Raw genomic sequence first — 23,528 nt, 5'->3', positions numbered from 1 at the left:
GAAGCCCATTGGACAGATCTTTTGAAAATTCTCTGGATGTCAGCAAATCCAGGGAAGCCATGCCCCACTGGTGAACAATTATTGCAAATGGGATATAAAGAAAAGGCAGACTTATTTAGGTCTGATGCCATAAACATTGCCCGGCACTACTCCAAGCGAATGGGATGGCTTCAGAAAGACATTCTTATGTCCGCTGCTAGTCCTGTTGGGCAAGTTGTCGATTACAAGTCAAGATGTGAAACTCAACAACGAGGTTCGCTTCACGAACATGGATTATATTACGTCAAAAATACACCTAAGCTTGATATTGATGACGATTTGCACGTCATTAACTTCGTGAATCGCGCAATATCTTGTTCCATTACTTTACCCGATATCGAAAAGGTTGTTCTGACGAAAGAAGACAGAGCACTACCTCAAAAACTACAATTGCACAAACACGACCGTCGTTTTTGCAAGACCAACGGACTGCAGTGTAAAAACAAGTTTCCTGTTCCCCCCATGCCTTACACAGTAGTTCTTCGTCCTCTGACTTCAAATGTTGCGAAACATAAAAATGAATTTCGTAAAATTATAGAATTCATAAACAAGTTACCACGAGGAATCAATTGCGTTATGACGTTTTCAACTTTTATTGAAACCCTGAAAATGTCCGTAGATGAGTATTTATTGGCAATTAGATCTTCAATCAAAGAAACAACTTTTTTTATTCAGAGGAAGCCATCTGAAGTCCGTGTTAACAACTACAATCCAGTTTTGTTGTATCTATGGCGCGCTAACATGGACATTCAGTATGTGACAAATGCCTATGCAGTAATTAAATATATTTGCTCTTACATAGCCAAATCACAAAAGGGTATGAGCGAGACTTTACGAAAAGTACAAGAGAAATTCCGTGGTCACGATTTTCTCCGACAATTGCGAGAAATTGCGGGTGAATTTGTTAGAAACGAGGAAATATGCGCACAAGAAGCTGCTTTGCTTCTTTTAGAGCTACCAATTACAAGGTCATCACGTTCCTTTCAGTTTATAAATACCAGCGAACCCGAGAAACGCGTTCATATGTTAAAACCTCTCAATGTAATTTCCGAAATGGACGACAATTCGGAAGATGTTTTAGCACAAAATGACATTACTAGATACACTTCCAGGCCAGCGTCCCTTGAACAAGTTTGTCTAGCTGATTGGGTTTCACAATTCGGACTGGTTTGCAAAAACTCAAATAGTTCTTCTTCTGAGTCTTCTTCTTCTGAGTGCACTTTGGATATAAATAGTGAGAACATCTACAAATTGCCAAACGGTCAACTTGTTCAACGGATAAAGAATCCAGGATCTTATCGCATAATAAGATATGTAAAATACAGCATAGAAACTGATCGCGAAAATCACTTCCGCGAACTGTTGATGTTATTTCAACCTTATCGGAACGAATGTGATCTGAAGGGCGGATGTGTTACATTTGAAGAAAGGGTCAACCAAATCACAGCAACTATAGATGAGAAACGAAAAATTTATGAATATTGGCGCAGTGTTATAGAATCTGTTGAAATTCCAGAAGAAGATGATATGAATCCTTTTCCTTTTTTTGCCGAAGTTAATCAACATGATGCCACAGGTGGCGACGAGCAGGAAACGGTTGTGGACAGAGGTGAAGCATTATTGCAAAAAATTTGAATCTATATAAAGCTATATTTTTGCGATAATATGTATTTTAACATTAGGTATGTTGTGCCTGCAGTTAGTGTTTGTGGTTTAAGTGTTGGAAAAAATGAGAGCAATAATGTTTTATCCCTAGATATCACTAACATTGACGATTTGCCTGCAAATTCTGCCGACGACCATAATGCAGTTCCATTTCTATTACCTGACAGTGATTATTTTAATCTAGTTTCCCGCTTGAACCAAGAACAACGGCAGTTCTTCTATACAATGATTCGAAAATTCAAAGTACCTGATCAAAGCGACTACGAAATACCCTTTCTGTCTGGTGGTGCTGGTACTGGGAAGACACATTTAACTAAAGCCATTGTTCAATGTGCTCTCAGGTGCTTTCGTCGTCCCGATTTAGACCCTTCAGATATAACTGTGCTCGTCATGGCGTCATATGGAATTGCTGCCACTCATTTAGATGGTCAAACTATCCATCACGCTCTTGGATTGAAAATAGGAAATTCACCCGAAAAAATTCTTGCCATTTCACCAGAGCGATTGCACTTTTATCAAAACAAGTATCGTGAACTCAAATTCGTTGTCATTGATGAGATTTCAGTAGTTGGTGCCACTTTGCTGTATTGCATTGACATGCGATTGCGAGAAATAACTGGACGTGATGTTGCTATGGGTGGTATACCAACGCTTCTTGTTGGTGATTTGTTTCAGTTAGCACCAATTATGGACAACTATCCGTTTGAAGTTCCGAGACCACATTCTGTGCCATACAGTGCCTTTGCAGGAATATTGTGGGATTTTGTACATCTATTTGAATTAAAGAAAATTATGAGACAAGCAAATGACCAACTTTTTGCTGAAAAACTCAACAGATTGCGAGAAGGGAAACAAACTCCACAGGACATTGCTGCTTTAAATAACAGAGTATTCTCAAAACATATCTTGTCAGACAGTGGCGTTTTGCGAATATGCCGACGAAACAAAGAAGTGCGAGACCATAATGACATTATTCTGAATAATTTTGCGGGTGAACGATATTTGGCAAATGCTCTTGATTCCGTTTCGGGAGAATTTTCATCTTGCACGTTGTCGGACACAATTTTATCAAAAGTTGTCAATCTTGACCCAAAAGACACCGGTCAACTGCATAAAGAGTTGAATCTTTGCATTGGACTACGATACATGCTTACCATCAACATTTCAACATCTGATAAGCTGTGCAATGGGAAGGTGTTCTTCGCAAAGTAGTTTCCCGGAACAATTTGCCGTCAATGATATGGCTGGAATTTGAAGATTCGAACGTTGGTCATCATCAAAGAGCCCTTTTTTCAAATTATTTCACAGACGATATTTCATTATTATGGACCCCTCTTGTTATGGTTACTTGGGTGTTCAGTATGGGCAAAAACCAGTCACTTCGTATTGCAAGGAAACAGTTTCCGATTGTATTTGCTGGCGCGATTACAATTCACAAGTCGCAAGGTAACTTGTATTCTTGTAACTCGAAATATTGTTTGCGAAAGTCGTTTCTTTTTGTTTGCTTTTGTTTCTAGGAGATGGCTATCAAATTGTCGAATGTGATTTCCGATCTGGGCGATCAGTGAATGCATTGCATTATGTAGGGATTGGTCGCGTGTTTGCCGAAGACAATCTTTATATTGTCGATAGTCTGTACGAACATCAAATTTCAGTGTGTCAGAAGGTAACTGTAACCAGTACGATAAGCTTAATGTACTATATGTAAATGTGTTTTTAAAGCTTTCTTTGTTGTTTAGGTAACAACAGAGATGGAACGCTTGCGTTGCACAAAAGTGTTGGAACTCCCTTTTGAGCTGCATCTTGCGGACGAGTACAATGCCTCCGTGTACTATCAAAACATTCAAAGCTTGAGGTCAAATTTTGCAGTTTTTGCGACAGACGAAAGTTTATACCGATGTCATTTTATTTTCCTTGTGGAAACTTGGCTGAATAGCACAGATTCTTCAGATTCGTTTAGCATTCAAGGATTTAACATGGATCGTGATGACTTTGAATACAACGTTTCGTCGAGCAGACAACACACTGGTATTGTTTGCTGCATCAAGAGTGACATTTATGCTGAATGTGATGTTCACTTTTTGATGTATCAAAATGTTCAATTCTGCATCGTTCGTCGTCACCTCTCTGTATTGATATGCGTGCACAGACGTCGCTCTGCGACTACTGACTCTCAACTGCGAACTGCCTTGCGATATTGTCTGGATATGTACACTTGCAACGAGGTTGCCACTGTTATGTTTGGAGATTTTAATGAGAATGTGTTGATGCAGTGTAGTCTTCCACGGTTTTTGCTTGATGGATGGTCACTGCGCTCACTAATCGCGCAACCAACTACAAACGATAATACATGTTTAGATCATGTTTATTCCAACCTGTTGGAGACAAATGTATGCGTATACGAAAGCATTGTTAGTTTTCATAAACCTATTTTTATTTTCTTTCACTATCCTTAATTGATTGTTGATGTATCTGATGTCTAGCTTTCTATTAAGAAGCTGTGGAGTCTGTCGATTAGTGTGTTTCCCTTGGAATGTTTTATTTTTTTTTGCGTTTAAGAAACTTGTTGATAAAATGGATGGGCCAACTACACCCAAGCGTGCCAGATTAGACAATGCAAGTTCAGCAGCACAATCGCCCGCGAGTCCATCGAATTCGCCGACATGTGGTTTCTTACATGCAGTGAAAGGGTTGCGAGAAAAGGGAGCAAACTCCTTCTTTGAATTTCACATACAAACAGAAAACGACGTTCTGCGAGGTCTGTGTTTTGACAAATCAAAACACAGCGTATTTATGAAATACTCATCCGAGAAGACACCCGTTTCAATAAGCGCGGCACCAAAATCGGATAAACGGGATCCAGGCCAAATGGTACTGATGGTTGGCAGTTATACCAAAGTCAGTGGAACGTCGTCTGTACAGCATTTATGGCAAAAATTTGAAAATCCCAATTTGGTGCGTGCAGTATTCTTCTTACACATATATATCCTTTATTGAGGTGGGAATAGATATTTATGTTTAGCCCATTGTTTAGATCACTGATTTTTCAAATATGGATGCACTTGTCAACAGGGAAGTTGCTTTTGACTGCGTAATTATAAGCAGAAAAGTAGAGCATCTCCCTAATCACGAGTTGAATGAATTGCAAGTTGCCACCAAGACTGGTGAAAGGGTGACTGTCAATGTCTGGGACCCTATACATGACATCCACACGCCGTCAACCATTGTCACAGTAGACGGTCGCGTGAAACCGTTCAACGAAGAACCTGTCGTTAACGTGAGTTCTTGCTAAATCAACTTTTTATATATTTTGCATATGTTTTCTGATATTCAATTCAGGCTCTTTCGATTGTCCCAACAATGGACTCCAATGGCGAATTCGAAAAGGTGAAAGAAACACTTGCCGATGATGCGGTCTCTTGTGTTACCGAAGTTGTCCAAGTTGTGTCGTGGGGCATCCAACAATCGAACCACGACACCTGCTCCTCGTGCAACATCAAAAATGTTGAAGTCATTGAACTTAGCAAGGTGTGTAATTCAGACAATGCTTTTGTATTGCATTGAAAACTATTGTATCGTTGTTGAATAAAAACTGAAATCATTTTCGGTTGCAGGGAAAAGTTCTGAAGTGCAAGAATCCGGCATGTGGACTTGTCAGTCGGGCACCAACGCCAAAAGATGTTGCACACGTTGTTATTAGTGACAAACGCCGGTTTCTGATAGATTTAAATCTTTTTCCCGCTCCATGCACAAACGAAGTAAGCCTGTCTGAGTTCTTTCTCGAGAACCCGTCCATTACGCTCGAGTTCACCCAAGGCGTTGTATCACGTTTACACACCGCCTATTAGTAGTACGCTTAAGACTGCTTTACACTTTCTGGATGTCTAGTTGTAGACAAATTTTTGTTATGTCTCTCAAATGTACTCAAATCGTTCAAATGTACCTTGTTATATTTTTTATTGACTAGCAGTAGATGAGTTCTTTGTGATAATTTTCTTTGAAATTTACCATTACTGCATTTTATTCATTCTCTTAGAGGGTCACAGTTGACAATGCAGGTCACGTCGAAGAGTACGAGCATTTTGGACTACGTGTTTTAAGAATTTACAATCTGTTTTAATGTACGACCAATAAATTTTACACCTTAATTCTTAAAAAAAAACATTTTCAATTCTTCCCTTGCCATTCTGAACAGGTGGTTACAAAGTTTTAGCTAGTCACTGTATGATTTTCTGCCAGCAGTTCAACTGGTCTGTGTATACTTGTATTAGGTACACAGTTTTTTTTCAACTGCTGTGTATACTTGTATTAGGTACACTGTAGTTTCAATCAACTGATCTGTGTATACTTGTATTAGGTACACAATTTATTTAGTTCAATTGATCTGTGTATACTTGTATTAGGTACACTGTAGTTTCAATCAACTGGTCTGTGTATACTTGTATTAGGTACACAGTTTTTCTATTTCAACTGCTGTGTATACTTGTATTAGGTACACTGTAGTTTCATTCAACTGATCTGTGTATACTTGTATTAGATACACAGTTTTTCTATTTCAACTGCTGTGTATACTTGTATTAGGTACACTGTAGTTTCAATCAACTGGTCTGTGTATACTTGTATTAGGTACACAATTTCTTTAGTTTAACTAATCTGTGTATATATTTATTTTTAACTCGTGCTCTGCGATGATGACAACAACGGAAATGCATAACTGGTTACGAATTTTGGCTCACTATCTATAACTTTCATGACTGTTGATGTAACATTATCTTTACAAGACATATTTATTTGTGATATTCCCTTGTTTCAAAATGCATTTGCCAACAATATATCGTAAGAGAACAAAAGTGAATCATTCTTCTGGAAACATCTATAATTTACAAGGGAACATTCCAACTGCGCATATGAAGGTTCATGAAGCTGTTGTTGTAATCTGATTGTTATTAATGTTTTACGTGCGTTCAATACTGACTATTGAGAAATATTCGCCATTTTTTGTTATAATAATGTTGGCAAACCATTCTGTCAAAGCCAAGTACGTGTTAAGCGCCCTTTTTTATTAATTTTTAACAAGACTGATTATTTTATAAACGCTGACAAATTTTTAATTACTGTAATATTGTTGCATTTATTTCTGAGCGAATGTTCGTTATCATAGCCCACGTCTGAGCAGAGCGATGTTATTATTTATATTGGTTTTCACAAATATATTTTTGCAATGTACTTTTTTCCGTAGTTCAAATTTATTGTAATGGTTTCTATAACACAATGATGGTGATATAATTTTTTTTTCAGAAATGACGTCCACTGTTTTGTTTGGCGATTCTATGTTAAAAGGATTTAACGAATACCTTATCAGACTTTCCGATACGTCGGTTATAGTGACATCTGGACTGAAAGTCAGTACCATCAATGACACTCATGTCGAAGAGATAAAAGCCTTGAAACCAGCTCGCGTTATTCTTGCTGTTGGTGCAAACGACATGTGTCTCCGCCAAAAAGATATTGTGTTACAACCAAGCATTGCCCATACCGATGCTTCTCTCGCGAGCTTGGCAAAGGCCACACTTGCTATGTTGATTATGTCACTTGCTTCTCCTCTTCGCGATGCTGGCTTTGAAGTTCTGCTCCTTTGGTAACATTTTCATAAAATGACTAATTCAGTTATAATAATAATGTACGTTGTTCATCAGGTATCGGTTTTGCTGTTTTTTTAATGAAGTTTTTTTAAAGAAAAAATAAACTACATTGTATTTTTAGTCCAATTGTTCGCAAGGACTTTTACCGTGAAATCCGCGCGTTGGATACAGCCATCAAGTCTTCAGATTGGTCATTTATTCCCGTTGGACTATTGCGCTACACACATTTATCTACCGATGGTGTTCATTTGTCGCAAATGGGCTGCCTGAATTTGGCGAAATTAATTTGTGAGAGAGTATCCTTAACTCTTTTGACATCTGCCGTGGTAAATACTTTTTGTCTATTCTTTTTTTTTTCTGTTGTATTCCACTGAGCACTTAAATGTCATAATTTTATTTTTGCAGCCGTTTACTATCAGCTCATCTTCAGTGTTTGGCGTCTCTCAAATTTCCCTTGACGTTTGCATTAAATCTGTTTTGAGCATAGCTGATTCCCTCTTTGCAGAGCTTTACAAATCATACAAGCAGGAATCTTGGACACATGTCAACGGGCGCTCTGTCAAGTGGATTTCAGAGGTTCCATACTCATATGGAAGCGTTCGCCACCCGCCCAACAACTCTTGGTCACCACAGTTGTTGTTGTTAAAGACCTTGTTGGAGAAAGAACTCAAAGTTTCCTTCAACAGTGTCCTCATCAACATTTATTGTTCCCTCGAAGAGGTAATATCACAAAATACCGTCATAACAATTAGATAACATAGAAAATGTACTTTGCCTATCAGTATTTTTAGGGAGTTGGATTTCACGCTGACAACGAACGTGGTATTCCTGATTATCCAACCATTGCCAGCGTATCCCTTGGAGCCACCCGGCGCTTTGCAATGAAAAGAAACGGGACCACGCGCTCTGAAGTTTCTATTTTGTTGCCACATGGTAGCGTTTTTACCATGCTCGGAGCTTGCCAGAAAGACTGGAAGCACAGCATCTTGAGAGGATCCACTGCACCCGATGGATCGTTTGAGAAATGGAATGGCGTCCGTTTAAATTTGACGTTCCGTAATCAGTTTGACGCTGAACGTTGAAGTTTTATGTCATTTTTATTACTTGCCGGTTTTTGAAGGTTGAATTTGAACTTGATTTCGTGGAATACTTAACTGATATCTTTACCTGATTGAAGTTTTGTTCATGAATACCAACATTGGTACATTTTTCAGATCTGTGTCATGTCTTTGCAAGTATTTTTTTTGTTTTTTGGATTTGTTTTTCGGATTGTTTTACTGCTACATACTGTCAATTCTGAGACTGCTTCACAATTTCTCAATATAATAAGACTAATAGCTTTTTTTCATTTTAGCTCTTTTTTGTAAGTATATGTGTAAGTACGATTTTTAGTTATTCCGGAGACCCATATGAGTCTACATGCCAATTTATACGATTGGCCGATTGAAACGACAGGAGGCGTTTTGCTACACATACAAACACAATCTTTTGTATTTTATTATAGCTATAGAAATTGATCTACAATGCGTAAGTACGACATTTAGTTCTACGATTGTTATTTCAGGTCCTTTGTCAATATTTCATGATCTTTGTCAATATAGCAAAATTTTGGTGTATATATGTGTTAGTAAGATTTTTAGTTCTACAACGTTTATTCAGGCTCTTTGTCGATATAGCAAAATATTGGTGTATACATGTGTTAGTACGATTTTAGCTCTAGAATTGTTATTTCAGGCTCTTCGTCAATATAGCAATATTTTAGCGTATACATGTGTTAGTACCATTTTTAGTTCTCGAACTGTTATTTTATGATCTATGTCAATATATCAAAATTTTAGTGTATACATGTGTTATTACGATTTTTAGTTCTCGAACTGTTATTTCATGATCTTTGTCAATATATCAAAATTTTATTGTATACATGTGTTAGTACCATTTTTAGTTCTCGAACTGTTATTCCATGATCTTTGTCAATATAGCAAAATTTTGGTGTATACATGTGTTAGTACGATTTTTAGCTCTAGAACTGTTATTCCATGATCTTTGTCAATATAGCAAAAATTTGACGTATACATGTGTTAGTACGATTTTTAGCTCTCGAACTGTTATTTCATGATCTTTGCCAATATAGCAAAATTTTGGTGTATACATGTGTTCGTACGATTTTTAGCTCACGAACTGTTATTTCAGGCCCTTTGTCAATATAGTAAAATTTTGGTGTATACATGTGTTAGTACGATTTTTAGTTCTAGAAGTGTTATTTTATGATCTTCGTTGATATATCAAAAATTTAACCTATACATGTGTTAGTACGATTTTTAGTTCTAGAACTGTTATTTCAGGCTCTTTCTCGATATAGCAAAATTTTGGTGTATACATGTATTAGTACGATTTTTTGTTCTAGAACTGTTATTCTTCAATTATTAGTTGTTCAAGTTGTTTGGTTTTTGCTTCAGTTTCTATGCCTTCGGTGTATTGCGCGTAGCGCCTATGTTTTGAATTAGGTTTTTTGTGATTTCAGGATATCCTGGTCAGAAAGGAGCTGCGGGTTTGCCTGGATCTAATGGGTTGAATGGCTAGTATGATTATAATCATTAAAAAAATTGGGCTGTAATACTAATGCATTTCAATGTCTTGGAACCCTAAAACAAAAAAGAACTGAATTTGACTTCCTATCACACGTCTTTTCATCACAAAAATTTATTTAAAAAACCTATGAACGAATCAGTTAGTGTATGAATCTTTCAGTTATACAAATCATCTAATTTTTAAAGGTCCTCAAGGATTTCCTGGACCCAAAGGAGACGCTGGAAAACCAGGTCCAGTGGGACCGATGGGGTTTAAGGGCAACCCTGGATTCCTAGGACCCAAAGGGAACAAAGGCGAAAACTGTTTCGACGTAATAAATAGGTCCACTACAATTGCAGGAGTGAAGGGAGAACTGGGATTCAAAGGAGAAAAAGGTACGTTAGCCTATCATTGTACTTACTCAAAGCAAACACGTTCACTGTTTTGAAGAAAACAGGGGAGCAGTTGTGAATACATACGACGTAAAAACTTGACCTCAACGGTACACGAACAATCGACCTCCAGATTTAAAGTCCTTCGTCCCCTCAATTGCGCCCGGCAGTTCTTAATAACAGTCGGTTTTCAGATCTTTTTGAGGACAATATTTGATAATTTTGTCATGGCTTTTCTTCTTACTTTTGTATGCTTTTTCCATTTCAAAACTCCGATCGCTTTTGTTTGCATTTGTCTGCTAAATTTGAAGGTGATATGGCGCATTTGTGAAGGCCGTTTTCTGTATTTCTTGGGTTCGGGTCGAATCTGGTATGTGCCAAAATCGTTTTACTTAAGGAAGCTCTTTTCGTTTTTTGCATTTGCAAGTTCCCTTTTGTCAGTTTTTTCTTGTGTTTGCGAATTAGATGTTGGCTTCTGTGTTTGATGTAACACAAATTGACAGAAACGAAAGTAGAAGAAAGAAACTAAGATTTTTTTAACCCAAATGTACCGTTTGATTACTCTTTGTTTTAAAAGGTCAACCTGGAATGGCCGGAAGAAACGGTGCTGACGGAGCAAGTATAATGGGCCCGAAGGGAGATCCTGGACTTCGAGGAGCTTCGGGACCCCGGGGACTTCCAGGTCTCATCGGTTCTCCAGGCATGAAAGTAAGGAAAACAAAATGCTGACTTGCTAGATTGTTAAAATTTTTCTTCTTTTTGTGTCTTACAAGTCTAAACTTTTTTCTCGAAGAACTTTTTTCTCGAAGTTACCAATTTCCAATTTCAGAAACTTTGGACAAATATCAACCAGAACAGTACTGGCTTACCAATCTTTGCAGTTCAGGAAAAGAAATGCTAAAAATATTGATTAATAATCACTCTGGAATAATAAAAAAACCATATAATGAGTAATAATGACTGCAATCATACAAGTTGGGTACTTGTACGATTGCAGTCACTATTTCTCATAATATGGTCTCATTTTTTATTCCAGAGTCATAATTACACAAGCAAAGCTTGTGTTTAATCATTGTTTTTAGCGTGAATTTACCTGAGCTGCAAAGATTGATACACCAATACTGATGTGGTTGATGTTTGAATACTGGGGCGACGGGAGCATATTTCAAAACCAAATCGAAGCTAAACTCTTTCAACATAGTTTGGAACATCGCTTTTAGATTAATATAGGCGCAGAAATTCTGTCATTATTTTAAGCATGAATTTCTGGAGTTTTAGGTCTATCATTAGTTGTCCAAAATTGGTCACAAATCAATAAAAGGACAATGCCTGAATCAATTTAATGTTTCGGTCATATTTTATTGTGATCCTGTTACGATTAATATTCCAATTAGGGAGATCTGGGATATCCAGGGGCCAAAGGAGCGATCGGACCCGCAGGATATGGAACTCCTGGATCTGACGGTCTACCAGGTGTCCAGGGCGACAGGGGTCTCCCCGGAATGCCTGGTAACTCGGGTATCGCTGGATACCCTGGCACAAAGGGAACAAAAGGAGAACCCGCGAGTGAAGGACCCAAAGGTGAGCTAGAACCCAATTAAAAACTTTGCTAACCGATTTGCGAAAGTTAGCTTGTGCAACTTTTCTCAGGTGTCCTCGGAGATGATGTATAGGTTGTACATGCATGGTATTTTGTTGTGCGTTGCAGGCGTCCTTGCATTGTGAATGGTTTTCTTTGCCATCAATTTTCAGTAGAATTTCGGGTTATTTGGTTTCCGGTTTCATTCTGTCGGTTTGTTTGCCTGCAATGTTTGTTTCTTGCAATTTTCGGTCAAAATTTTTGAACATGATAAATTTTTTAGGATTGAGAGTCATGATTGTAATGATTACTCTTATATAGGACTTGGTGATTTTTTTGGTTTTTATTTCAGGAAAAAGTCTTAAAAATTGTTCACGCTCAAATTTGGTTTTTAGCGATTTTCTTTTGATGTCTTTTTAAGTGCTTTTTCTTTTCTTTGTTGAAAGGAAGGCAAACTCCACTATCGAACAGCTAAAGTGTAAAGGTCACTAAAAACGTGATCGATTTCTAGTTTCGAAAGTGGAATTTAGTTTTCAGATTTCTCAACGGAATAAAAAATCAAAACGATTGACCCAGTTTTCTCAAAGTGCGTTAATTTTTATCAAAAAGTGTCTATCAGAAATTGTTTTTGAAATTTGAAGAGTTTTAAGGCCATATATTTTGATTATGAAATTTGGAAAATATAAGTTTTTCAAAAATAAGTCAGTATTTGTTTTCGATGTCTTTGACTCTTTCTGTTAGCTATCTTTTGAGGTTTTTAAATTAACTCTACAGACCTTTTCTTAGAAAATGAAAAAAAAATGTCGGCAATTTTTTAAAAAATTGTTTTAAATGTTTTTTTGTCATGTTTAGCTTGTTTCAGAATATTTTGCTTATGATTTATTTTTTTGCTTATTTTCTTTCGTCTGAACTTTTTTAAATTGATTTCGTTGCTTTTAACCCTGGGCTGTTTAAAGTGTGTATTATTTGGTAAATTGGTGACTAAAGCGTGTTATTTGGTCTATTGGTGACTAAGTAATCTGAAATGCGATCAAATCAAACTTTTTTTCGAAAAAGTATGACTATTTTTAACTCAAAATGTGAGAAGACATTATTGTTTTGAAATGTCTTTTGTGACCTTTTCAGCTTTTTTCTTTATACACATGTTACATTCCTCTAGCTCTGCATTTCGATTTCTTGAACTTCTTCATTTAATTTGTTTCGTTTTTAAGTCCAAATTATACATATTTCTTTTCGGCTCCATTATTTTTCAGAAATGATTCAATGGTGTGCCTACTTTGTATGTTTCTTCCTTTTTCTGTACTTGTTTGTCCGATCTATTTTCTTACTTTTTGAATTTCAATCGGCTATAATTATTGGCCTTATTGTTTTCCGAATTAACATGCTTCCTTCTTGTCTTGTTGCTATTCTCCTGGTTCTTGCTTTATTTGATTTTACTCCGCATTTTCAATAAAAATTAGTTTTTTGATTTTGAATTATTTTGAAAACGTGTAACATTTATCTTGAGAATTCTGTTTTTTCATTTTTTGTTGAAATATTTTTGCTTGTTTCTTTTTTGCTCGTGTAACTGAAAATTGTGCGATTGTTTGTTTGATTTGAAAAAAAAACGAACAAAACTAGAAAATCAGGTTTTTTCATCATGACCTGTAACTGGGAACTAGATTTTTTACCGTAAGCAACTTTTGTTAAATTTTCTGCCGACATGTTCAATTCTGACTTGCTGAAAGGCTGAAATACTCAATATCTTGAAAATGGAAAGTTGCGATTTTTGAAGTTTTGCTGCAAATAGTTTTTAATGTAATTGAAAGTTGCTCTTTAGTTTGAGAATTTACCAACTCTGATTTTTTATAATTTTATTTATTTTTTGATTCAACGGGTTCGGCGTTTCTAATATCGGCAGAGTCAACTAATGTTGAGCAGTTTGGTAGCCAATTTGTTTTAAATGTTTCTTGCCTGTTCAAGGAGGGATGGTCTTAAATTTGAAAAAAAAAATTCATAACTAGAATAGTTTGCCTAGAGTTTCGTTTTCGTCTTAACGAAGTTCGACCCAAATTTCCCAAAGGTCGGTGCAAAATTCGTTTAAGTTGTCGCTCGGTCATTGATTTTTACATTAGCAAGCTTGCGAGTGTTAGTGTATTAGTACGAACCTTTTTTTCTGACCTAAATCACAAATAAAAGTGTTCACGTATCACTTATCTGGTGGCAGTTTTGCTATAATCTAAGTCTGTAGCATAGCAGAATTGCTTGTTAGGGCTGTTTATGAACATCGTCCGAGACACAGGTGTGAAATTTTTGCAGATAAGCAGATTTTCTTATGTAAATTTTTCTAGATAAGCAACTTGTCTGGTTTTTCGACTTTTTTCAGGTTGTTTTTCCAGTTTGATTATTTTTTTTTGAAAAAAAAGACTTCCTTTTTTCTATTCAATATCTTGTAAACCAAAGTTTTAATTGTATCGAAAGTCAATTTATGTTGCGCAGGTTCATAGGAGATTTGTGTTTAATGCTTTTGTCTGATTAGGAGGGATGGGTTGAAAAAATTGTTCTTAAAAAAACGAAAGCTAAAATTTTTTGTCTAGTTCCGTTTTTGGCTTAATGAGGGTTGACCCAAGTTTTTTGCCTTAGTTGCCACTTGGCAATAGGTTCTCAAGGCTTGCAGAGCCTGTTTATAAACACCGTCAAATACAAAGTTATGAATAATTGATAGATAGAGTTTTTTGGGCTTTTTCGAGTTTTTTTTTCTGCTTAATTTCTAAAGACTTCCTTTTTTTGTCTGTTCAATATCTTGTAACGCAATGCCTTGTTTGTATTGCTGGTCAACTAATGCTGCGCATGCTCATGGGCGAATTGTTTTTGCCTGTTTTAGCAGGGGCGGGTCGTTCAAATTTTACATACATTTTTTGCTTGATTATGTTTTCTGTCTACATTTTCGTTTTCGGCCTAACGAGGTTCGACCCAAATTTTTCCACCTTAGTTGCTGCTTAGTCTTTGATTCCCAATGCTTTTTCAGGTTGTTTACGAACATCGTCCGAGACAAAGGTTAGAAGTTTTTGCAGATAGTTTTTTTGATTTTTTCAGGTTATATTTTTAGCTTAATTGTTTTGCAAAAAAAAATTCCTTTTATTCAATATTTAGTAATGCCTTGTTTTAATTGTATCACAAGTGTTGAGGAGCTCCGCTTCGCCTTAGTGTGTAAACTAAGCATGATTTCCGCGCTTGTGTTCTGAGCTCGTTTTTGCATTGCAGTCAAAGATAATACTCCAGTTGAAATCAGACAGTACTATCGGTTTGTTTATATTTTGAGTTTGTTTCTTGCTGATTTGTAGAATATTTTTTTTTGAGATACGCGACAATTATATTTGGTGGCATTTTTGCTGCATATTTTTGACAATTTATTAGCATCTATAGCTGCGTAATTGAGGGCTAGTTAGTGCTAGCGAAATTACAGTAGCGCTGATGCGAGAACTTAAGACTCCTAATCTCGATGTTACAGATTGGTTGCAATCCGACATACGGCAGAATTTAATTAATTCGAGGCTAATTTCTACCTTTTCTTATTTTTCTTATTAAATCTGCTTTTTTTCGTTTTCTCGCTGGCGTTTGCGAAGCACAGCTTCGCCTCTGTGTTCAGGTGGGGCGTAGAAAAAGAAATGGATCATTAAATGAAGCAAGAAGGATAGTACGGAAAGCGTACGATACTAAGTCCACATAATTACACTTGCTAGAGGAAGTGTCTTGTTATCGGGAACTAAGTTGAATTGCCGGACTTTTGTTTGTCTGCTCAAGTGTTGTCGGTTTAGTTGCCACATCAATTCTGCGTGTGCTGTAAGCAATTTTTATTGTAGTCTCAAGTGCTTGTGTTTATCAATGTAGTTTCAGGGAGACTTGAGAATTGAAAAAATTAACATTGTTGTGAGAACAGATTTTGATAATGATATTTTTGTACTAAAACAAAATTAAACTGACAGATAATACCCTATTTTCAGGGGACCGCGGATTTCCAGGGGTACCCGGACCCATGGGTCCCAAAGGCGACAGAGGAGTACCGGGATCTCCTGGCATCCAGGGACGGATCGGGGCTCCAGGGTCCGTGGGTGCTCGAGGCTACCCTGGACTGAAAGGCGAAGTTGGGCCATCTGGTGCAATGGGAATGGCAGGTAATTTGTGTCAATTTTGGAACCATGCCTAATTTTGGTAGTTAAAGTCAATTTCCAAAAAATTGTGCCTAACTTTAGGATTTTATTGTGTTTAAATTCTTGTTTTTATTACCCTTGTGACAGACAAGCGTTATGGAACCAAAGCATTTACTTGTTTCCGCAAAAATAACTTTTCTAACGGAATTATTGAATCATGTCGGATGTTTATTGTAAGCAAGTTTTCAGTATGTTTTAGTCATTTATATTTTTTCCTGTATTTCATAAGATTGCCGACCTTGGTTTTCTATTGTTCTAAAATCGGGTCTTTATAATATTTTCGTAGATATAAAGTTCATAAAAAACTCAATTTTCGTACTTCGATGTCTGGTCCATATTTCGATTGCAGAATTTTGGCAACCTGTGGTCTACTCATGTATTGCGGGCTTGGTTGTCGCTCGACATTTTTTTGTAAATCCTTTTTAACGCTGGAGATTGCATTTCTGGACATGTTTTCCTCTAAGTTAATTTCATTCGCGATAGATGTCTTAAGTATCTGTAGATGTAGTTTTTTTCGACGTTTTTTTGAAAAAAAATTATTGTTTCAACGGCGTTCGTCTCATTTTTGTCTACCATATTAGAGTCTTATGTTAGTCGCAAGTGATGCGAAGCTCCGTTTTGACATGAATATTCCGACTATCGAAGAAAGTCAGGAATATATATGCTCGGGTTTTTTTTTATTCAGACCATATTTCAAATGAGCGCTCAGGTGATCGATCTACTGAGCTTCGTGTTCTCCGAAGAGTCGTGCTTACCGCTATACTAAATTGACTGTACATAGAGTCGCTGCTTAATGAGTCTTACTAATTTGTACGTTTTATACTTTGGTGCTGAAAGTGTAAGTTATCGCGAACCACAAAATTGTTCCAAATTGAATATAGTCAAGCTAATTGGTCATATTAATTCCATACGCCACTCAAATTTCAACTCAGCCTTAAATTTATAGTTTGTCAAATTTTCATTAACCAAAAACTTTTAAAGACCATTTAATGGACAGTCGGAAAATTCAGGTCCTTTGTCCTGATACGAGCAGTCTTGTTCCTTTCTACCCAATACCATTTCATCATATGCCTTTCCACCATATGTTCCAATTTATGCCACGCCCCTTCTACCTTACAGTCATAATATTTAAAACAGTGTATTTGAAGACCCTATCCTCTACCCTGTCTAATAAAGTGTTCTAATACTACGAGCTATGTACAACTAATGTACAAATACTTAAAAAGGTAAAACGGATAAAATAGAGTGTGTTAATTTAAAAAGTTCTAAAAGGACAACTGAACGAACACTCTACGATCGACCGGTGGTCGTATCGAACTAAGTTAACTGGTATTTAATTAAAAACCGAAGTTCATTTAAAACAGCTAAAAACAAATCACATTTCCCACCGGGAAAAAAAATAAAACTACAAAATCACTAACTACTTCTAGATACACCCATTTTCCCACTTCAAAGTAGGAAAAAAATTTTACAAACTGCGCCACAAAAAAAATAGTACAGCAAGCAAAATAGTATCAATAGTATTTACAAATGAAAATAGGAAGGTACAAATGTACAGGGTGAACATACAGAATTTACAGTTATACAGAAGTTGGGATAAAAACAAATTAACTAAATTAAGAATAAAAGAAAAACATTAATCTACAAGATGTACAGTTGACATGTACAACGTTATCTACAGTAAATGATCAATTAAGAGTACTATACGATGATTTAAAGAATGGTTATGTTTTTTTTTGAGTTTTGTGAAGTCAGTTAATTTTTTCGTCGAAATCATCTAATTTAGCTTTTACTTCTTAGTCGATGGTCGAGGATATTTCTCTCGATTTCTCTACCTCGTCAAGTGTGTCATTGGTAGTCGGTTGGAATGAAGAGTCCGATCCTGAAGAGGTGCTTTTAAAAAGTCACATAATTGGCGTATAATTTGGTCTGTCCGATGGGCACGATTTCTTAGATGACCAAGTAAGTGTGGTTTCTGCGACCAGGGTTCGTACTGGTGGAGCCTTCGCTAACGGTGTCAACATGTTCGACGGTGAGGTAATCACGAATGTTGCTCTGGGTTGATTGGCAATGTCCATCTGTGATGGAAATGTCGGCTGGTCATCTTTTTCGAGCACTACGTCAATAAATCGACGATCTCCGAAAAATTTGGGGGGTCCGACGTTCCTGTGCGGTCCTGCGTGTCTTGGTTGTGGGTTTGATAGGACCACAGTTTCTGGGGCACTGCCTAGCGTGATTGGATTACTCTCCGAACATTCTATCTCGGCAGATTCTGGTATTTCTTTAATCGCCCGTTGGTCCGTATTAACTAATAGATTTGGTCTCAATTGAGGAGAGTGGGCATCACCTGTAACACTTAACCCTTGATTAGACTGGGATTGGTGGCTTGGCGGTAGGTTATTATTAGTCACGTCGTCGAAATAATCGTCTATAATCCCGTCCCAAGAGTTTAACTTCAAGGATGACGAAGAACCTGAAGAGATCTGGATGAGGTCTTTGGTTGCCTCTACGTCTGTTTGTGAATCTGACCTCTGCGTTGATCCGCCCGCTCCTGAGGTGCCCTGCCTTGGCTGAGGTGAAGTCTTCTTTGGGGGAGATAGCTTCCTCTTTCCGGCTAAACTTGAATGGAAGTTTGACTTGTGCCCGATGGACGGTTGGTTCACCACGATTTTATTGGGGCCGGGGAGTAGTTTTCCTTTAATTGCCAAATCTGATTTTCGTAAATTATGATCGTTATCGAGTGGTATCGTATGGTCTGAAGAGTCAATGATATCCTTCTTTACTAAGTTAAAATAAGGTTCCTCGTTTTTCCTGTTGGTAGCCCTTCTATATAATTTACCTCCAGCAACTAATTTCTTCTTTGTGGCAGACCCTCTAGACTGTTTGTGACCCTCTGGTGTGGTTGCGCTCGTGATTGTTTGCGCTAGCGGCAAGGTGTCTTCTGGGTCCGATGGGCTGTCCTTCTCTTCATCGAATTTAGAGTGGGTTTCGGTAACTCGAATGACATTGCCAGTAACTTAATTTTTATCGTATGAACTAATCTTTCCAGCAGCCCATTGGATCTATGGTCGCCGACTGTACAATTAATGATCTCGATGTTGAATTTTTCGCAGAATTTTTTAAAATCGTGAGATAAAAAGCAAGACCCATGGTCGACTCTGATCTTCCTTGGAAAACCGTGAAGGTGACAATAGTCGTTTAAGAAAGAAATCACACTGTTCGCGGAAGTGTTATTTACGATCTTGGCCGATGGGAATTTAGTGAACCGGTCGATACTTAGAAGAATGAATTTTTGTTTTCTCCAGAACGTGTCCAACGGTTCTGCGAAATCCAGATTTATTTCTTCATTAGCAAAGGTCAAAGTCGGAAGTTTTATAATATTGTCGGTACCTAGCAAAACTTTGAGGTTCTTACCAGCTTTAAGGCAATGGCTACAGGACTTCCCGTGGTGGTGGTAAATCTCTCGATAGATGTGCGGCCATCACGTATATTCTGCGAGAGACTTCATTCAAAACTGTCCTGGGTGGGTCTCGTGAAGCATAGTATTGAACGTTCCCCTGATGGTAGCTGGTACGACTAGTTTGTTGTCAAGAAATGGTAGGCCATTTTTCACGTGGAGGTCTTTAGCAAAATTTTTCATGTAAGTTCCGTGGATGCCCATTGGTCGATTCGTCTTTATTGTCTCGGTCAAGTCCCATAACACTTTGTCTTCCCTAGTCATTAGTTGAAGTAGTTTCTTTGAACAGTGGTTTTCGTGAAGTATAGGAGACGTTGGTAAATTTGAATCTGATTTGTACCTCTTGACTAGATTTGCGTGGTCGTCCGGAAGTTGGTCGTCTTTAAATTTAAGGGCAAGGTTATGTTCTTCTGAAATTATTAATGAAGGGCCGGTAATTTGTTCCATTTTCATAAAATCGGCTTTCTTTTTGAATTGTGGTAAAAAATTGTTTGTCTTTAAGAATGAAATGTAAAAAACCTTATCCGAGAAAGTGATGCTCTTAAAATTGAATTTAGAATTATCGATAGGTAGGCACTTCGACGTACAATTTTCTGTTCGAGTGTGAGAATAATCACAGATTTTTATTGACCGAGCAATACAAAATATAATAGCGACAATAATTTGGAGTTTCAAATTAGCTAAAGAGCTATTTGAAAAATCTTGACCAATCACGTCGCTTGAATTTTCTACTCCCGACGGGATATTACTATTAACGAGAGTATTAGTATTTACAGCGACCGGCCGTCTATCTACAATATTTACATCTAAAGAGTTAAGGTGTGTTCTATTAAATCTGATGTTCTGAATTTTGTCGATTGAAGCGACTACAAATTCTTCGTCATAATAAGAATTTGGGAGGACTTTGCCCGAAGGTAATCTTGATAAAGATCGGTAAAACTCATATTTTTTCCTGGTATATGGGATGTTTTAAAATTGAAAGGAAATAGTCTGTTTACCCAGCGGGTCAGTCGGCTATGCATGGTATTATTCCCGTGGTTTGCCGAAAATGCGGAAAGTAGGGCTTTAAGATCCGTTACGATTTGGAATTCTGTCCCTTAGAGGAAATTCCTGAAATTTTTAGAGGCCCATACTACGCCCAGTACTCTAATTCATTCGTGGAATACTTCATTTCATGATTATTCAAAAATCTTGAGGCGAAAGCAATCGTTTTCCTCTGGTCCCCTTGTAACTGTTCTAGAGTCACACCTAGTCCGCTGTGCGAAGCGTCCGTTTTCAACATAGTTTTTTCTTTTTTGTCGAAGTGGCTGTTTTCTGTGATATTTACAATTTCGGATTTTAGTTTTTCGAAGGCTGAAGAATGAATTTTATCCTATTTATATGCAGTTTTTTTATTCAGTAGGGGACGTAATGGAGAGCTTAGGGTAGATAAACTCGGGCCGAATTTCACATACTGATTTATCGAGCCGAAGAACGATCGCAGTTCCGAAATGTTCTTAGGGATTGGTAAATTCTTAATGGCGTCTGCTTTACCGACTAGGTTGTACTCCCTCGCCGGAGATTTTGAAGCCTAGCCATTCTATTTCTGATTTGAAAAATGCACACTTCCCCCATTTCACCGCCAAACTGTTCTTATCTAGGATTGTTAAAACTTTATAGACTATTGCTTTATGTTCTTCCAACGATCCCCTGGAAGCTACCAGAATGTCGTCTATATAACAGGTTGTGAACGGTATGTTCTTTAAAAGTGAGTCCATGACCCGTTGGAATTCGTTGGGCATGTCTCCCAATCCATAAAATCCAGTTAAAAATCAATACGTTCCAGTTGTTTCACCACCTACTATACTAAAATTACACTGTTTGCTCATTTGGTCGCACAATTTGAGTTGACTGTAAGCGTTTTTCAGATCTAAGTTGCTGAACCAAACTTGTCCGTTAGATTTCTCTGAAAATTGTAGGGCCACGTTGTCTATGAGTTCGTGAATATTTGGCATTTGGTACTTATTTTTTAAAATCTGATCGTTTAATAATTTAGAATCTAATGCCAATTTAATTGAACCGTCTTTCTTCCGTGTAATCAACATTGGGCTGATAAAGCAATCTTCGTCGCACTTTTCTAGTTTTATTATGTGACCTTCCGTATCCATTCTTTTCAGTTCTTCATTTACCCCTGCGAGTAAGTGAAGGGGAACTCTTCTCCCTTTTGCTTGTACTGGTTTGTATGGTATGTGAAAATGGGTTACTTTGTGGTTGTTGGGTATTTTCCCCACTCTGGTGAATAATTCTTTGAACTCGCTAAAGATTTCGTCATTAAAAGAATGCCGATTTATGCACTTACTCTCAAATGGTGGTTGGTTGACCATGCAGATAGGCCGGGGGCATTTCTTCTAGGTCACTTCTATGCCTAACTTGGGTAGATTGTCAATTCGTTCATGGCCACCTGTTATGAAGAACTGTGTTTCTTCGCTGATCCACCCATTGGATTGTGTCCTCACGATGATTTTTCCTAAGATGTTGATCGTAGCGTCAGTAAAGCCACAACACAAGTCTTTAATCCGCTTCTCCACTGGGTTATTTTTAGGTTCGGGTATCTTAGTTTGATCTCGTGCAACACGTTTTGTTTTAAAAAACTTACAGGGCTTGCTGAGTCTACTGGTATGTTCATATTTACAATCATCTCCCAAACCAGGCTTATGTTGCAGAAGTTTTTTACTTTCAAGTCCGTTTTTATCGTAAATTGTTCTCACGCTCAGTACTGAGAAGTAGTCATCGTCGCTCTGCCCGTATTCGTTCCAGGCGTTTATCACGTCACACGATTCTTGATTTTCGCCCCACGAGCTTTCCGGAGAGACGTATGTACAATGCTCAGTATTTACCTAATTATCACTTACAGTATTTACAGTGGGTCCTTTGTTACGGGATTTACATAATTTGGCGATGTGACTTTTGTAATTTTTAAAAGTTAAGTCCTTCGCTGGGCATACGTTTAGGTGCCCTTTCGTAAATGGATTCCCACATTTCATGCACGTGTTGCTACGTTCTATATTGAGGCTTGGTTCCTTCTTAATCTGATTATAATTGTTAAAAGATTTAAAAGTTGTACCAATGGTCGATGATCGTGCCAAATTTGTCATTTTTTGGTGATTAAAATATCCCTTTTCATCAATCAAGGCTTGGTTATGTGCTTCTGTCGGACTTATTGTGGCTGAAAGTACTTTCCTTTGGGTGTCTGTCTTTCTCATGTTGCAAATGAAAACATCCCTTATCCATTCCGCCTCGTCATTTTCCTCTATATTACACGTACTCGCCAAGTCCGTTAGAGCTCCCCAGAATTGCTTATAGGGTTCCCGGTCTTTCTGTTTGCGGTTGAGTAATTTATACCTCTCGTACGTTAAGTTGGGCGATTTGTTGCATGCTGCATCAAGTAAGGTCCAGAACTCTGTGAAGGAGATTGCTAAAATCTTGACCCTCGGGTTCTTTTGCGTGAAGACTCCTTTTCCTTCGCTCCCTAGGGCTAGGAATAAAATTGAGCGCAGTTTCTTATCCGCATCCTCTGTCTCATTCCGTTAAATTTCTTTTTCTCCTCGTTGATCCGCTTTTTTTCGGCGGCTTTGTACTGATTCATTGCGTTTCTGTTCCTCGTCTCTCTGCTGCGTGTCCGACTCGCTTCCTGTATCTTGTTCCAAAATGGGGATTTGCGTTTCTGGAACTTCTGGTCCGTGTAGGCTCTCTATGTCCAGATTTTCCTTTGCAATAATCGCCAATTGAAATTGGTCGCTCCATTGGGTCCAGGCATGCGGTGGTTCTAAGGTGTGGTTAGGCCAGAAGGGGGGATTCCACGCACGTTCGAATCATTAGACTGCGCCATATTAAAGTCTTCTAATACTACGAGCTATGTACAACTAATGTACAAATACCTAAAAAGGTAAAGCGGATAAAATAGTGTGTGTTAATTTAAAACGTTCTAAAAGGACAGCGGAACGAACACTCTACGAT

General features: G+C 37.6%; 1 protein-coding gene across 1 annotated transcript in view; it reads left to right on the top strand.

The window, feature by feature from the left end:
- Positions 1-23,528, top strand: part of LOC134854865 (collagen alpha-2(IV) chain-like) — a 62,544-nt gene that overhangs the window by 36,594 nt on the left and 2,422 nt on the right. Inside the window, exons 27-31 of the mRNA XM_063871224.1 lie at positions 9,868-9,925; positions 10,095-10,309; positions 10,884-11,014; positions 11,701-11,887; positions 15,869-16,039. Coding sequence (XP_063727294.1) covers positions 9,868-9,925; positions 10,095-10,309; positions 10,884-11,014; positions 11,701-11,887; positions 15,869-16,039 — 762 coding nt within the window. The remainder of the gene's footprint in view (positions 1-9,867; positions 9,926-10,094; positions 10,310-10,883; positions 11,015-11,700; positions 11,888-15,868; positions 16,040-23,528) is intronic.

This window comes from Symsagittifera roscoffensis, chromosome 9 (genome assembly GCF_963678635.1).
Source record: "Symsagittifera roscoffensis chromosome 9, txSymRosc1.1, whole genome shotgun sequence".
Lineage (NCBI taxonomy): Eukaryota > Metazoa > Xenacoelomorpha > Acoela > Convolutidae > Symsagittifera > Symsagittifera roscoffensis.
The sequence above is the reverse complement of the archived record's forward strand: the minus strand, read 5'-3'. Positions and strand labels throughout refer to the sequence as shown.